The 17,996-nt window shown below is 43.3% G+C and overlaps 1 protein-coding gene across 1 annotated transcript; it reads left to right on the forward strand.

The window, feature by feature from the left end:
* Positions 1 to 10,595: 10,595 nt before the first annotated feature.
* LOC123050172 (uncharacterized) lies at positions 10,596 to 12,926 on the forward strand. The gene is made up of 6 exons (XM_044473005.1): positions 10,596 to 10,726; positions 10,817 to 10,856; positions 10,965 to 11,413; positions 11,919 to 12,173; positions 12,244 to 12,547; positions 12,640 to 12,926. Exons 2-6 carry the CDS (start codon positions 10,818 to 10,820, stop codon positions 12,739 to 12,741), a joined length of 1,149 nt encoding a protein of 382 aa, XP_044328940.1. The 5' UTR covers positions 10,596 to 10,726; position 10,817; the 3' UTR covers positions 12,742 to 12,926.
* Positions 12,927 to 17,996: the final 5,070 nt, after the last annotated feature.

Genomic DNA, 17,996 nt, shown 5'->3' on the forward strand with positions numbered 1-17,996 from the left:
TATAGAGCCTTACGTCATATTGTCTCTATTACTCTATCTTGTTTAGGGACGTCTTTGGTTTGACTAAAGTGGGGACGTCTGTGGTTTGGTTTACTCTAGCAAAATTGTTTGTATGGAGGGTAAAGCGTATGGAGGCTTGTTTGTACCCGATACTTTTAGGGTTAATGCTATCAATGGTGAATCGATCATTCGCTATCCTTTTTTCTGGGATCTGCTCTTTTCAGTGCAAGGTTTGAGGGAAGGTAAGATTAGTGGGTCAATAACCTGCTTAGCTTTCCAAGTAAGGCAGTGAAGTTTCATATTTCTGTATGTGCTGCACCGGCCACCTATGGCTATGGCCGCGCCGGCCTCTGCGCGTCGTGCCTCCCCGGCCTCCTCTATTGGCCACGCTGGCTTTTGCGCACCGACTCAACTTCCCACTGATGCTATTTGCGCCGCCGCCCGCCACCATGGCGTGGCTGCAGTCCTGCTTCGGCCTGAAGAGGTCCCAGCGCTGCGTGTGCATCCTCCTGTTGGTGCTCGGGAGAGGTCCCGGCTAGACAAGGATGCTACGCTCCTCTCTCTTTTCTCTCTTGTGGCTGATGCTTCCAGTGTTGCGGCTACTACCAGTTCGTCCCCAGCAGATAGTACTAGGGAGCAGGGACAGTGCACACAAGCTCCCCTTTGTATCTCTCTATCTCTCTCTCTCTTTTTTTTTTTTGACATGCTCGTTCTTGAACTGCTGTGAGTGGTAAAAAAAGAAACAGTAGGTAATGGGGATCATGGAGCCATAAGATTTGCCTCGTCTATTAAATAAGGAGATAATAGATTTTAGAGGTTTAAAGCACGCCCACACAATTTCAGCATGACAATTACTCGCCCTGAAAAATATTCTCTAATTTCTTTGCGCCTGCGGCCATCCAAAGCTTGGCCTCCTCGACAAGCGGTGAGTAGGATGGTCGGTGGCGCACTCTTGTGGCGGAACACCCGTGCATTTCTTTCATTCCAAATGGTCCACGAGACGAGCATGGTGAGAGAGGTCATAGCTCGCCGGTTAGGGTTGCGGTTGTCGGTTCTCTTGTCCCACCACTCGTAGACGGAATCATACATGAGCCAGTCGGGATGTATCCATGTCCGCGAGACCAAGCTTCTCAATGAGAGACTCACATAGCCGAATCGTGTAGCGGCACTTAAAGAAAAGATAGGCTTCCGATTCTTGTTCCCTATTGCAAAGCTTGCAATGGCCACAATTTGGCCAACCTCGTCGCTCCAAGCGATCGGCGATCCAAATCCTATCTTGCAACACCAACCAAGCAAAAAACTTAATCTTTGAAGGTGTCCAAGCCTTCTAAACCATGCGATCCAAGGGGGAGAGAGTCATGCCTATGAATTGAGTCATTCTGGATGTTCCGCAGTCCTACAGCCTACAAGTTAACCTAGCTAGGTACGAGTGAATTCATGTCTCTTTAAGCTATCTTATACACGTAAGTAGTCTTGTACGGATGTTTTCTTTTGCTTTTGAACAAGTTAAGACTAATGCAAATGTAAATAGCATGGTAAATTACGGACCTCAGAGTTGATAATTCAAGTACAAACACCATATTAACATTTTTTAACCCTAGAAAAAGTTGTTGAAAACACATGCACCGTAATTTTCTATGTAAATAGCATGGTAACATACGTACTGTAGACCCGATAACTTACGCACAAATCCCATGGTAAATTTGAGCCGGGGGAAATTTTGTTGTAAAAGATAACCCCGTTAACTTACGTATAAATAACATGATATTCTATGCTCCGCGGACTTGATAACTTGCATATAAACACCGAGGTAACTTTGACCCAAGGGGAAGTGTTGTTAAAAACGTGCCCCCGATAATTTCTGTGTAAATAACATGGTAATATAAGCACCATATAACCGATAACTTACATACAAACACTTTGGTAAAAAAATTATCCAGGAAAAAGGTTGTTAAAAACGTACCCCGATAATTTCTGTGTAAACAACATGATAATATAAGCACAACACAACTAATTTAGAAAAAAATGTTGAAAAATATACCTTGCTAACTTATGTGAAAATAGCATGGCAATATATGAACCACATACGTGATAACTTACATACATACACCATGATAACTTTGACCAAGGAAGGAAAAAGTTGTTAAAAAAAGGAAAAAGTCCATTTTAAACCTTGAATTTGTAGAGCCTAGCTAAATCGAACCCTCAACTTCAAATCCCGGTCGTTGGCACTCTGAACTTATCAATCCCGGTCTAAATTGAACCCTGGAGCTATTTGGCGCACCGGGAAAGCGACGATCCTGGGATTGCATCTCTCAGTTTGCTTCTTTGGTGGGCGGGCCAGCCTAAAAAATAGTATGGAAAAATGTCCATGAACTAAAAAATGTTCGCAAATCAGGAAAAAAGCGGAAATCAAAAATATTCTTAAATTTAAAAAATCTCCAGGAGTTTGGAAATTTCACAAACTAAAAAATTGTCGCAAAATTGAAAAGGTTTCTTGCATTTGAAAAAAAATCGTGAACACCAAAAATGTTTTGAATTTCAAAAACTGTTCACGAATTTGAAAAAAATATCACGAACTAAAAAATGAAAAAATTCTCACGAACTCAAAAAATGTTCGCAAATATAAAATTGTTCTAAAAAATTACGTGAGATTGACAATTGTTTGCGAAGTTGAACAAATATCGACAAACTCGAAACATGTTGGCAAAGTCAAAAAATATTTGTTGAATTAGTTTACATGATTTAACAAAAAATCACAAGTTTGAAAGATGTTCACGAATTTTAAAAAACACCCGTAGTCTCATGCGGGCCACCCAGTAACTGATTCTTTTCGTACTCGTGCCCACTTGCATAGCAAACCTAAGCTAGTTTTTTTGAAAATGTCGTTCTGGCAATGGTCTAGTGCCTAGATCTTTTTTTTCTCTTTTGATTTTCTGTTTCTGTAATTTCTATTATCATCTTATATCCCATTTTGTTTATTTTTAATTTATAATTTCCTCAGGCATTTTATTTACATACTTGTTTTTATTTGTTTCTTTTTTATTTTCCTTTCTCTATTTTATTATCATATTTCGTTTTTAAATACATGAACATTTTTCTCTTAAATATATGTTGAACATTTTTCAACTTCGTACTTTTTTACGTGAAAAACAGCTTAAGGTTCGATCTGGACCGGGATTGATAAGTTCGTGGTGCCAACGACCAGGATTCGGAGTTGGGGGTTCGATTTAGCTACGGTCTACAAGTTCAAGGTTTAAAATGGACTTTTCCCTAAAAAAAATACCTGGTAACTTATGTGAAAATAATACGGTAATATACGAACCACAAATCCGATAACTTACGCACAAACACCACGGTAACTTTGACCAAGGAGGGGAAAATTGTTGAAAAACATACCCCGATAACTTATGTGAAAATAGCATGGTTTATACGAACTGATGTGAAAATAATATGGTAATATACGAACCGAATTCCCGATAACTTAAATAAAACCACCGCGACAACATTGACCAATGGAAAAAAGTTGTTAAAAAGGTAAACCTCATGTGAAAATACCACGATAACTTACATACCAGAAGCGTGGTAACATATGTAGCCCAAGCGCGCTAACTTTGAGCAGAAAAAAAGTTATTGGAACATAAAAATATGGGATGTAGTTTCAAAGATCTGGTCGCAACGAATCTTTTATGTGAAAACAATTTTTGCATCGGTCCAATGGTTTGATCTACAATTCTTTTTTGAACTTTTAAATAGGGAGATTTAAGATGACATCAGTTTTGTTGTCCTCTAGTGCATACATATATGTGTATGTGGAGAAGGATGGGGGAACCATTTTATGCGCCCGGTAACTTGTGTGAAGATATCACGATAACTTATATACCAACTTGAGATCTAGTTTCAAAGATCTTGTCGCGACGAATCTTTCATGTAAAAACGGCCTTTTGCATCGGAACGACGATTTGAGCTACAAAATATTTTGAACTTCTGAAATAGAGAGAATTTAAGATGACATCAGCTTTATTGTCCTCTAATACATCGATATATCTACCTCGCACACCAGATAGTAGACTTGATAACTTACGTGCAAACACTGTGATAACTTTGACTCGGTGGGAAAGAAGTTGTTGAAACACAACCCGGTGACTTCTTTTGTAAATAACATGGTGATACACGCAACGTATGCCGGTTTCATCAGACGCGGTGTCTTGGCTCCTAGGTGCATATGCACCCATTGTTTAAATACACATTTTGAAAAGATGAAAAATTCGGAACAAAAATCCTGCGGGTATATCCGGACATTATATGTGCGTGCACAAAGTTTCGATGAAAAACGACGTTTTTTGTGGCTTGTGTAAAAAAGATAAAGAAATGCCTCGTGAATAGTTATAATGGAGCACCCGAAATTGTCTTTTTTACACAAGCCACAAAAAACCTCGTTTTTTCACCGAAAACTTTGTGCACGCACATAGAATGTCCGGATATACACGCGGGATTTTTGTTCGGAATTTTTCAACTTTTCAAAATGTGTATTTAGACAATGGGTGCATATGCACCTAGGAGGCATAGCCAATTTCCGGGTTTCATCTCTCTTCACCCTTTTCTTAAAGTAGATCATTCGTTCAAATTCAAGCAAAAAGGAAATACGCCACGTACACATGTGAACACACTCTATAAAGCCATATGTGCTAAGATACTTCGATTTTTTTTTTACAGAGAAGTTCCTCCATGAACTTACACATAAAGTGCGGCATCAATGATGCACAAAAGAAAAACAAAGAATTCACTTTTCTATGTACCAAGACAGTAGTACAAAGGTTAAAATCTTTGATTTCCATCCAATTAACAACAGAGAAGATTTGGTGTGTTGGTTATTCGGTCTGGTAATTGTGGTTGTGAGAGTAATAATCTACCATGGCTACTGGTAGGGGATCTGAATGAAATCCAATTCCTCAGTGAGAAAGAAGGGGGAAATCCTAGGCCACCTCAATACATGGAAGCGTTCCAGAATGCCATTGATGACTGTGGCCTGAGGGATTTGGGCTACATTGGGGATCGATTTACTTGGCAGAGGGGGCGTATACGGGAGAGACTTGATCGAGGATTGATCAATGATGGCTGCGCAAACATGTTTCCAGCGGCTGCGCTACAGAATATGCACTATAACCATTCTGACCACCGTCCACTCTGTGTGGACACAGAATATTTTACTCATGTTGAAGGCAGTAGTGGAAACACTAGGCGTTTTGAAGCGCGCTGGTTACGGGAACATGAGTTCTCAGATATAGTGCAAGAGGCATGGAACTTGGCGGGGTCTAACCCAGCCCTTGCTACTGTCCAGGAGAAGTTAAACAATATGCATAATTCTTTCCATAATTGGGACAAGAGAGTTCTTAAGAAACCAAAGAAAAGGCTTAGGAAGGCACAGAAAGATCTCAAGAAAATCATGACCGGACCAATCAATGATGATTCAGAAGAGAAAAGAAAGGAGTTATCCGAGCTAATTGAATATTTACTTGAACTGGAGGAAATACACTACATGCAGCGATCTAGAGCGGAATGGCTGAAGAGTGGTGATCGTAATACGGGATTTTTTCAGGCCTATGCAATTGCTAGACGAAAGAGAAACCTTATTAAGAGGCTTAAAGATGGCAATGGCAATGAGATGGAAGGTACAGATGCTCTTAAACCGCATATTCGGAATTATTTTAATAACTTGTTCACGTCTGAGGTGAACCATGTTGATCCATCTATTATCCATAAAGTTCAACGTAAGGTAACTGAACAAATGAATAAGATGTTGATGGCCCCTTATACTCATGATGATGTGCGTAAGGCCGTTTTTAGTATTGGTGGTCTTAAAGCACCTGGGCATGATGGTTTACATGCTATTTTCTTCAAGAAATTTTGGCATATAATTGGAGAGGACATATCCCAAGAGGTTCTTTTTGCCATAAACTCAAGACAAATTCCTGCAGAGTGGAATGATACGTGCATAGTTCTTATTCCCAAAACTGATTCTCCTGAGTTAATTACACAATACAGACCCATAAGTTTGTGTAATGTACTGTACAAAATAATTTCTAAGATGCTGGCGGCCAGACTAAAGGGAATATTGCCGGAAATTATCTCTCCCACTCAGAGTGCCTTTGTCCCTGGGAGACTAATCACAGATAATGTTCTTATTGTGTACGAGTGTGTCCATAAAATAAAGAATAAGAGATCAGGGCAGTCAGGACTATGTGCTGTGAAGCTGGATATGCACAAAGCTTATGACCGTGTGGAGTGGATTTTCTTGAGAAGCATGATGGAAAAACTTGGATTTCATGACATCTGGATTGAAATGATTATGTCCTGTGTTTCATCAGTGAGGTATAAAGTAAGATTCAACTCTCAAGAAACTGATATTTTTACCCCTTCTAGGGGAATTAGACAGGGGGACCCTCTCTCCCCATATTTATTCCTCATTTGTGGAGAAGGATTATCTAGTATGTTGCAGTATGAAGAAGAAGTTGGTGGCATGGAGGGAATTAGAGTGTGCAGGAATGCACCATCAGTATCACACCTTTTATTTGCTAATGATTCTCTAATTCTCATGAGAGCAGATGTGTTAAATGCAACTTCCTTACAACAAGTACTGGATACCTATTGTGCAAGTTCAGGGCAAATGGTGAGTCTGGCTAAATCAAGTATATTTTTCAGTCCTAATACTAGTGTGGTGTCTAAGGCAGAAATTAGCCAAATTCTTCATATAGACACCGAAGCTCTTTCAGATAAATATCTCGGGCTACCAGCTATAGTTGGTGCAGATAAGAGTGATTGTTTCAGGCATTTTGTTGAAAGAATTAAGGAGAGAATACTAGGATGGATGGAAAAACAATTGTCTATTGGGGGCAAAAAAAATTGTTAAAGGCGGTGGCACAAGCTATCCCTGTTTTTGCTATGTCTATTTTCAGTTTGCCCAAGAGGATATGCAAAGAAATTACAGATATTATTGCCCAGTTTTTGGTGGGGTGATGATGTAGATCATAGGAGAATGCACTGGATGGCATGGTGGAAACTCTGTGTTCCAAAAAGTGAAGGAGGTATGGGCTTCAAAGACCTATATTCTTTTAATCTAGCTATGTTCGCTAAACAGTGCTGGAGACTGTCACTGATCCAGATTCTTTGGTGGCGAGAGTTTTAAAAGCTAAATATTATCCTAATGGAAGCATTCTTACTGGTACTCCAAAAAATGGGTCATCCTTTACTTGGCAAAGTATCCTTAAGGGACTGGAAACTTTTAAGAAAGGGTATATTTGGAGAATTGGGGCCGGGGAAGAAGTGAATATATGGAAGGATCCTTGGATCCCAGCTAGTTCTGATTTGAAGATTATCACTCCTCGGGGCCAAACAGTGTTGACACGGGTGTGTGTGAGTTAATTGATCCTATGACGGGCACTTGGGATGAGGACTTACTACAACATATTTTTGTTGGGGATCGTAGCAGAAATTAAAATTTTCTACGCATCACCAAGATCAATCTATGGATTTTACTAGCAACGAGAGGGGAGGAGTGCATCTACATACCCTTGCAGATCGCGAGCGGAAGCGTTCAAGAGAACGGGGTTGATGGAGTCGTACTCGTCGTGATCCAAATCACCGATGATCCAAGCGCCGAACGGACGGCACCTCCGCGTTCAACACACGTACGGAGCGGTGACGTCTCCCACGCCTTGATCCAGCAAGGAGGAGGGAGAGGTTGAGGAAGAAGGCTCCAACAGCAGCACGACGACGTGGTGGTGGTGGAGTGACAGTTCTCCGGCAGGGCTTCGCCAAGCACACGCGGAGGAGGAGAGGTGTTGGGGAGGGGAGGGGCTGCGCCTTGGATGTCGTCCTGCAGCCCTCCCCTCACCCCTCTATTTATAGGGAGAAGGGGGAAGGGGGCCGGCCCCTTTAGATGAGATCTAGAGGGGGGGCGGCGGCCAAGGGGGGAGGGAGCTTGCCCCCCAAGCAAGGGGGGCGCCCCCCTTTAGGGTTCCCCCCAAACCCTAGGCGCATGGGCCCTAGGGGGGTTGGCGCCCAGCCCACTAAGGGCTGGTTCCCTTCCACCTACAGCCCATAAGGCCCTCCGGGGCAGGTGGACCCTCCCGGTGGACCCCCGGAACCCCTCCGGTGGTCCCGGTACAATACCGGTATACCCCCGAATATTTCCGGTGACCGTATGGTGACTTCCCATATATAAATTTTTACCTTCGGACCATTCCGGAACTCCTCGTGACGTCCGGGATCTCATCCGGGACTCCGAACAACATTCGGTAATCACATACAAACCTTCCTTATAACCCTAGCGTCATCGAACCTTAAGTGTGTAGACCCTACGGGTTCGGGAATCATGCAGACATGACCGAGACACCTCTCTAGCCAATAACCAACAGCGGGATCTGGATACCCATGTTGGCTCCCACATGTTCCACGATGATCTCATCGGATGAACCACGATGTCGAGGATTCAAGCAATCCTGTATACAATTCCCTTTATCAATCGGTACTTTACTTGCCCGAGATTCGATCGTCGTATCCCAATACCTCGTTCAATCTCGTTACCGGCAAGTCACTTTACTCGTTCCGTAATGCATGATCCCGTGATTAACTACTTAGTCACATTGAGCTCATTATGATGATGCAATACCGAGTGGGCCCAGAGATACCTCTCCGTCATACGGAGTGACAAATCCCAGTCTCGATCCGAGCCAACCCAACAGACACTTTCGGAGATACCTGTAGTGCACCTTTATAGCCACCCAGTTACGTTGTGACGTTTGGTACACCCAAAGCATTCCTACGGTATTCGGGAGTTGCACGATCTCATGGTCTAAGGAAATGATACTTGACATTAGAAAAGCTTTAGCAAACGAACTACACGATCTAGTGCTATGCTTAGGATTGGGTCTTGTCCATCACATCATTCTCCTAATGATGTGTTCCCGTTATCAATGACATCCAATGTCCATGGTCAGGAAACCGTAACCATCTATTGATCAACGAGCTAGTCAACTAGAGGCTCACTAGGGACATGTTATGGTCTATGTATTCACACATGTATTACGATTTCCGGATAACACAATTAAAGCATGAACAATAGACAATTATCATGAACAAGGAAATATAATAATAACCATTTTATTATTGCCTCTAGGGCATATTTCCAACAATTTTCTATCCTGTAGATGTCCGCAGAATACTACAGATTCCTATCAATCTCCATGCCTTTGATGATTTTATTGCGTGGCAACCAAGCCGGACTGGTATTTTCTCTGTTCGCACAGCTTACCATTTACAATGGATGCATACTTTTCAAGCACATGCAACTAGGATGAAGACCCCTGGTGGATCCACACCTCTGGCAGTCTGGAGTACACTTTGGAAACTCCCAGTTCCACATAAAGTTCAAGTGTTTGGATGGAGGGTGTTACGAGGAATCATCCCGCTGCGAGCTATCCTCACTAATAGGCATGTCGGGTCTAATGGAGCCTGCCCAATCTGCCATCAGGGGGCGGAGGACATCAAGCATCTTCTATTCCAGTGCACACATGCAAGGAATTTGTGGGACCGACTAGGCTTGCTGGAACTAGTGAATCAGTCATTGCCAGTGGATAGATCGGGATCGATCGTTGTCGCGCATATACTGTCACTTATGGACAGTCATCTATCTATGCATCCGAACATCAATTTTAAACAGGCCATTTTGGTGGGAGCGTGGTACCTATGGTGGATTAGGAGGCAGGCCACACACAATGGAACATACCCACCCTCATGGAGATGGCCTATCTCAGTCCTGTCCATTGTGAGGAATTTCCAAAATGCCTCTAACCGAATGACCGAGTTGCCTGAAACAAAATGGAGGAAACCGGACCCAAGATTCATAAAACTTAATGTTGACGCAACTTTTTTTGCACATGAGGGCATTGGTGCAACTGCAGCTATTCTCAGAGACATCAGGGGAAATTTTATTGTGGCTCAGTGCAAATTCATTGCTATTGTAGCCGATGCTATCACCACGGAGGCAATGGCCATGAGAGATGAATTACTATTCGCTAATTCCCTTGGATTTAGTAGGATAGAAGCGGAGTCTGATTCCCTTCAAGTCATTAATTTCTGCTCTGGACAAACAAGATGGTGGGATGAAGCTACAACCTTATTTGCAGAATGCATAGATATTGGTTCATCTATTGGAAAGGTCACCTTTAAGCATTGCTTACGATCATGTAATAATGTAGCGCATGTGCTAGCTAATCATAGCTATCGTAATAAGTCCTCTTTTAGTTGGTTGGACGAGCCTCCCGATTTTTTGATGAGGGAACTCGTGGACGATGTAAGTGTGTTTTAATTCAATAAAGCTAGCCATGATGGCCTTTCCTAAAAAAAAAGGGTAAAAGTCCCATATAAGGGTCATTTTTTGTATCACAGTCCTTAATGTAATATAAGGAAAATGCAAAAGGGGAAATAATCGCACAGGCCCAAACAATGTGGCCCATGCAAACCAGGTGAGCCCACCCAGGTTATGAATGGCTGCGCCATTGGCCTTACAAAGGCACCCCCACCCGACTCCACCACCTAGGAAAACCTAAACCCTAGATCCCACTGCCGCCGCCGCCCTCCCTGCACGTTTGCTCGGGCTGCTCCGCTGCTGCTCCTTGGCTGTTGGCTCGCACCGGGAAGACGAAGAGAGGAAAAGAAAACCCAGGTATGTTTCTTTCCCCTCCCCTGTTCTTTGGTTTGTTTATTTTTGTTTTTCGTTTCTCATGTGTATTTCTTTGTTTTGTTCATTTTTCAGCATGGACCAAATGGAAGTGGATCAGCCACAACCACACCATGTAAGTATAAGCAGAGCATAACATTCCTTTGCATCCAAGTTTTTCCTCCTTTCCTTTTTCCCCCCTCAACCTAATAAGCTCATCCCCACCTGTTCTGTACAATTGCAGCAAAGTGAGAAACAAATATTCCATAGATGCGTGACAGATAAAACCAGAGACTTTCGTGCTAAAAGCTATGGTACTCTTATTCAGCCCTATGAGTTTAGTTGTTCTCAAAATGGAGTACTTGGAGAAAAACATGGTTTTATACATTATTCAAATAAAGCAATAGCTTTTGCTGGGAATCCGGAAGAAGGATTTCATTCAACAGAAGTGCAGAAACTAGCAGCTACTTTCTTAGTTGAGAATGAATTGCCCTTTAATCAGCTAGACTCAATTGGGCTGAACCCAGAAATTGATATAGGGATTGTTAAGACCCATGGTGTCGCCTATAATAGGGAGATTGCAAGAACTGTGACAGCTTATGCTCACATCCCCCAAAGTGTAGACTCCTGGTTAAATTCATTAAGTATTCAAGGTTCCGTTGACGTTCCCACAATTTTAAAAGATAGTATTAGGTATGGAAACCCTCCTCCCCTCTTTATCCTCTCTGGTTTATATTTGCTTACATTGCCTCATACACTTGTATTTGCTTACACTGCCTCGTACACTTGTATTTGCTCCATACATTAGTCTAGTCTTTTAGATTGTGCAAGTTGCTATGTCTCATAAGTTTCTCCCATTATAATGTGCTTTGCCTTGTATTCATATTAGATTTGTCACATTAAATTATGCTGTTTTGTTAGTGATGAAAATTTACCTAAATTGTGCTATTTTGTTAGTGATGCAAATTTATCTCTGTTAGGAATTTGTATGTGGCACTTGAGGTTCTGCTAGTGGCTTTTCATATTAGATTTGTCACATTAAATTGTGCTATGTTGTTAGTGATGAAAATTTATCTCTTGTAGGAATTTGAATTTGTATGTAGCACTTGAGGTTGTGCTAGTTGCTTCATATTAGTTCTGTCACATTAAATTCTATTATTTTGTTAGTGATGTAAATTTATCTCTTTAATCATGGTAGGGATTTGTATGACCTACTTGAGAGGTTATGGGACAAAAACATGACAGTAGATGATGTGCACCTTAGTGGAACTTATGGTCTCAATGGCGACATGATGCAAATTAAGCCATCCCATGTTCGTGTAAGGAATCTTGGTGATGCTAGGCGGCCTTCGCAAGGTTTGGCAGACATGATATTCCACAATATTCTGAACCGCTGGACAAATGATGTTGAACTAAGTCACTTTCATCAATTCCTCCTTAATACAAATATATGGTATGCACTAGCCAACTAATTCTTCTAGCATTGACCATCATATGTGTTTAACTCTAATCATTTTTGGCAGCAAAGAAGATGTCCTCAATCATCCATTCCTAGGAGGCTCCGGTGCTAGGGAGGGCATGTACAAGGAATTGTTTAGAAGAAATTTTACCCAACGTCAAAAAGATTGGTTGCAGAACAACATTAACACACAAGGGTGGCAAGTCCGAGTTGATCCTGCTGATCCAAATACAGATTTTGGTTTTAGAGAGATTATGATTTTTCAGAAAATTAATAAGTGGGCCCAAGCGTTTGAGCCAAATACTTGGGGTGCCTTACACTTTGCAAAAATAGCCGTATCCCATTATCACGAGCATGATCCTGTCGGGGTAAACTAACCAATCACAAATTATTATATTATTTTGTTTTGGGGCTGTATATATAAATAACAGACCCTTTTTGTGTGTTTTGTGTGTGATAGCGTCCCCAGCTTGATGCTAAGCTCAAGGATCTTCTACCTGGACTACTTGTTGGAGTATATGGTGCAACGTTTAATCCGGACTTTGTAAAAGGTCCCGGATGATCTACCTGGCCTTCCTTCGCCTAACTGGAGTGTATGGTGCCAAACCACTTTCAAGGTCTCGGCTAGTTGACTACTTATTATCTAAACTTTAGGGCTACTTATCCAACTTGTACGCATGTGAGCTTGTGAGCCACTGTGGCACTATTGACTTGGAACACATTTGTTGTTGTGTGCTTGCTTTGTTCGTTGGATTTTATCCTTTGTTGTATGCTTGTCAGCTTTGATCTGCTTGCTTCCTACTGTCAAAGCTTGCTCCTCCCCACGTTTCTTGTGCGCCGCCACCGCTGCACCTTCTTCCTCTAGCTCTGGCGCCAAATGCCAGGTCCTAGCCACTACACTCGTCACCCTTCTCCTTTGGTGGACCTGCGCACACACAGCTTGGATCAATCAACGCTGGCAAGGGCGTGAGCCAAGAACGGAGAGAGACACAGGTTGGTTTTCTCCAGTCCAGCATCCATTGCTTTGTGTGCCTTCTTTTTTTGTTTTTCTATTTTGCCTGGCAAACCTGCTACACAAATGCAGGGTGGCCTTTTACACTGCCCACTTCACCTCACCAGTGCACCCATGATGAGCTAGGCCATCCAGGGCGTGCTCTACAACACACTTTGTCAACCTCCCAAGCGTGCACACATACTGTTGACTAGGTGCTTATAACAATTGCAGTCTGACAAGTCACAAGTGACAACCCACTACATACATCACTATGCCATTTTACCAAATTTACCACAAGGACAAGATTAGACTGACAAGATGAAACCGACAGCCATGGACACGGCGATTAGCAGCTTCCTTTGGCCGAGCTTCGAGCTGGGGCAAGCGCGGGCGCAGCGCCTGAACACACAGACACACACTTTGTGAAAATTCAGGCGCAATGTCAGTTTTACGATACATGCAAGATGTGTATTGTACTCCCTTCGTAAACTAATATAAGAGCATTTAGAACACTACTTTAGTAATCTAAACATTTTTATATTAGTTTACAGAGGGAGTACCTGCGGGTGAAGGGCTGCGGATTTCGATGGGTTCCACGTGTAATGTAGCAGCTGTACGACCTCACATGACCAGTCGTGCTGTTAGCGCTCGCCAGATTCGTAAGTCCACGTTGCCTCAAAGATCGTGGTAGTGGGACGACCCAGTAGCTATAACACTAGTTAGCTTCCTTATTGTATATAAGCCCGTACGTCTCCAGCGAGGCGCCATACGAGTCCGCTTACGGCAGGCTGCCGTTGGCGAACCTCGCCGACGAGCCGGAGGCTTGAGGAACGAGCTGGCTCATCAGCTTCCACCGCGTCTCCTTTATGGGAGTATTTAACCAAAAATTACCACAATTCGTCGAATCATGCCTACGAACTATCACTTTACAACTTTGTGCCAAAAACTATCGCTTTTTTCCTAATCTGTTGCTAAAAACTACCAAATGTGAAAATTGCTCGCTTTGCCTGGGTTAAACCCGAATCTGACTGCCCGACCCCACCGTTTAGGTGCCAGCGTGGCGAAGCGCTTGCCGGCCGTTAACGCCCGTGACCGCCTGTCCTCGTAGCCACCCGCGGACCCAAGCTCCCGCCGAGCCCGTGCCCCCGCTCGTCTCCCCTTGCCCGCCGCAGTGGTCACCGGAGCACTGACGGCAATCGCCGATCCCATCGCGACAGGATCCTGCAGCCTCGCCTCCCTGGCGCAGCCCCGCCGTCCAGCGAACCGCCCCGCACCGCCCGTCGCCATGGCCTCGCCTCGAGCGGCCGCCGTCCCGGGGCTCGCCGCCGGCAGGCCTCCCCATCACCGTCCAGCCTCGTCGTCGCCAGATCCGGCAGACGCCGCCCCGAATCCGCCTCCCCCGGACCTCCCCGCCGCCCTGCTCGCACCGGAGCGCCGCCTGCAGGTCGCGCCGTCTCCTCCAGATGCGGCCGCACCGCCGTAGTACCTCATCTTCTCCGCCTCCGGTGAAGGCCGCCGCCGTCTCGATCTCTTTCTACGGTGATGGAAAACTTAACGGTGCTGACTTTTTCCGTCCTGACATGTGGGCCAACATCTATCATAAACGTGCCAAATCGGGCGCTTTACAAACTTGGTAGTTTTTAGCAACGGATTAGGGGAAAAAATGATAGTTTTTGGCACAGAATTGTAAAGTGATACTTTGTAGGCACAGTTCAATGAATTGTGATAGTTTTTTGTTAAATACTCCCTTCATGGCAACTATGTCATGGAACGAGCCGGAGCCGGACCAGTCGATGTATTCGACCTGAATACTCTCGCCGGGCACGGAGGAGGAGGAGTTGTTGGAGTATCGTAAGACGCAGGCGTCGTACATGGCCCCAGCGTCCCATGTGTAGGGGCACTGCTCGCTAGGAAAAGATTGTGCCGCTGCCGAACGGACGAGACTTGCCTGCTCCCTTCCCATGCTCCCATCCGTGCTCCCGCATACGTGGCTTGATTTGATTGGAAGAAAATAAGGCCCGGCCCCACCCCCTGAAAATCAGGGGGAAAATGATTAGATTAGAAAAGAAAAAAGGAAAAGAACAACCGTAGGATGAAGTGGGAGCACGGATGGGAGCATGGAGAGGGAGCAGGCAAGCCGAATCCCTGCCAAACAGCTCTCGCACATAGTCCAGTTATAGTTGAGGTAGCACATGATGTGGCCGAATACCTGGTCCGGCGGGTCGCAGTAGCTGCTGTTGCGGAAGCCGCCGTTGCCGATGGCACCAGCGCAGAGGTGTTCATTTGTCAGAACCGCTCTGTGCTGCCGGGCCTGGTTGTCACGGGAATGGCACGCCCCGTCAGGATAAGCCCAGCCCAGCTGGAACGGCCCAGGAGGGAAGCAAGGCCCAACATTTTTTCCAAATGGTACAAAACATTTTTCTAAATTACACGGACGTTTTTTCATTGTATAAATTTTTTTTTGAAATGTCACAAATATATTTGTTGAAACGTATGAATATTTTTAAATGTCACTTACATTTTTTAAAAATTGTATGGGTAATATGTTTACACTGCATGAACGCTTTTAAAAAATTATTTAATTTTTGGAATATGTATTTAGGATATTTTTAAAAATATAATCAAAATTTTAAAAAGTAAACAAAAACAAACGAAGAAGCACGAAAACGAAGCTAACAAGTGTTATAGCTACTGGGTCGTCCCAGTAAAGTGATCTTTGAGGCGATGTGGACGGCTGTCTCACACGCCGCTTAGCGAGAATTCACAGGTAAGCGTTTAGAAGTTTTAAGATGTTTGCCTAAAAAAACAGTTTTAAGATGTACCCCTAAAAGTTTTGTACCATTGAAAAAACTCTCAAAAAAAGATGTACCCCTAAAAAAGCAGTTTTAACATGTTACCAAAACATTCCTTCCTGGTTTTTTCTTTCTTCATCTATTTCCTCTTTCTACCCTAGTTTTTCTAGTTTTCTCTCGGTTTTTCAGTTTGTTTTTCTTATTTATTTTCTTTTTCATCCAGTTTTTATTTGTAATTTTCCTTCGGCCTTCCTTACATTTTCCTTTTTACTTTGTTAATTATTTAACTTTTTAAAATTGTATGAATATTTCCAATTCGTGGACATTTTTAAAATTCATGAACAAATTCGTGTCATTTTTCGAATTTTCACGCATTTTCCAAATCCACCAAAAAAATTGAAATCCATAAACGTTCATGAACATTTTCCGAATTCGTGGACATTTTTACATGCATGAGATCTTTTAAATTTCCCAACATTTTTTACATACATGAAACTTTTTCGAATTTATGAACACTTTTACTAATTCATGACATATTTTAAATTTTCCAAAAAAAATAAATTCATGAATCATTTTCAAATTCATTAACATTTTTTAATCAACAAACATTTTTTTGAGTTTATGAAATTTTGTGAATTTTTGAAAAATATTAGAATATAACTGCCTGAAATACAAAAAAAATGAAAACAAATGAAAAACTCGCTCGTAGCTGGGACAGACACACACACACTCTCATGATCGTATCTATCTTCTTTAGTTGGTAAGCGAGCGGCAGTGTTGGTGTTCCATTTTCGGTTCTGTGGTGGTTCCTATCACTACTATTAAAGAGGAGTCCGCGGTTGTTCGTTTCATTACTCCGCACCCCGTCACATTGATTTTATTTTTTTCATGTCAAGCCCAATTCCCATTGATTTTTCTCTCCTCCCACTTTTTTTTCTTTGTTAGTTGGGCGCCTCTTTCTCACCTCTCCCCAACACGAGCGAGCAAACCCTCCCACTATGGCGTATACCTAGATGGCCGCTGCCTCCTTCTCACCTCCGTCTCCACCCTCTGCGCCTTGCCTGCACCCTCCACCTTGTTTTTCCCTTCGATTTTCTTCATCCATGAATTTGGAACAAGTTCCTCGACGCCGATGCCTTCGTCTCTCTCTCTGGTAGCCCCGAGGTGCGTCTCCACGAACGATCTCTGTCTGCCTATACTCTAAGGAGTAATTTATTCGTTCACTCCACTCCGGTGCCTGCTGCTAAGGAAGAAAAATGTTGTTTTCTCCGGATCACCAAAGAACATGGCGTAGCTCAATAGATGGACGCAGTGTGACTAGGAAGAAAATAACAATGAAATCCTCAATAAAATGGCAAGTGAAATGAAGAACAAAGAACATACATTCTTCTTGCGTGCAGGTGCACTGTCCAAAATGAGTGTTACAAAACCAACCAACCTGTGCTGTTTTGTTCGTTCATGTGAATCTTTTGTTCCGCATTTCTTGTTGTCGCGTTTGCCTGCGTGTGTGCGTGCGTGTGCCTACCAACCTGGGCTGGGGATGGAGACGATAGTGCTGTTGCTACGCTTGCAGCTTGTGGAAGCCGCCGAGAGTTGTCGGAGCGAAAGCAATTCGACCCCAAATTAAGATAGCACAAGGTGGGTGGTCCGACTGTCTGGGGCAGCAAAGAGGGAAGGCGACTTCCAATTCCAGGTTTAGCAAACAAAAACAGAATCATTCTTGTGCGCTGTGAAATGATTTCCCGCTCGGTGGATGGCTAAAGGTAGGCCCATGCCCATTAACAAATACTCTATGCTTTCATTAGTAAAGTGGCCTTTTAACAGCCTACACGCGTGTTCCGGGGTGTTCCACAGAGCGTAGATGATTTCCCGCGCTTTAGTTTAATTTAACTTGCAGTGGCAAGGACAAGGATGGTGAGAACGTTCTACTTCTATCGCACGACCTGGATCGGCGCACCACGGCTTGCAGTCATCGGAAGGAAAAACGAGGGGCAAGGTTCATGATTCAAGCTGGAGTAGAGATGCAGCATA

This window comes from Triticum aestivum, chromosome 2D (genome assembly GCF_018294505.1).
Source record: "Triticum aestivum cultivar Chinese Spring chromosome 2D, IWGSC CS RefSeq v2.1, whole genome shotgun sequence".
Classification (NCBI taxonomy): Eukaryota; Viridiplantae; Streptophyta; class Magnoliopsida; order Poales; family Poaceae; genus Triticum; species Triticum aestivum.

Coding starts and splice junctions, on each gene's coding strand:
- LOC123050172 (XM_044473005.1), top strand. CDS start 10,818: ATGGACCAAATGGAAGTGGATCAGCCACAACCACACCAT. Junction 12,174..12,243: donor CTCCTTAATACAAATATATG/GTATGCACTAGC, acceptor CATTTTTGGCAG/CAAAGAAGATGTCCTCAATC. Junction 12,548..12,639: donor ACGAGCATGATCCTGTCGGG/GTAAACTAACCA, acceptor TGTGTGTGATAG/CGTCCCCAGCTTGATGCTAA.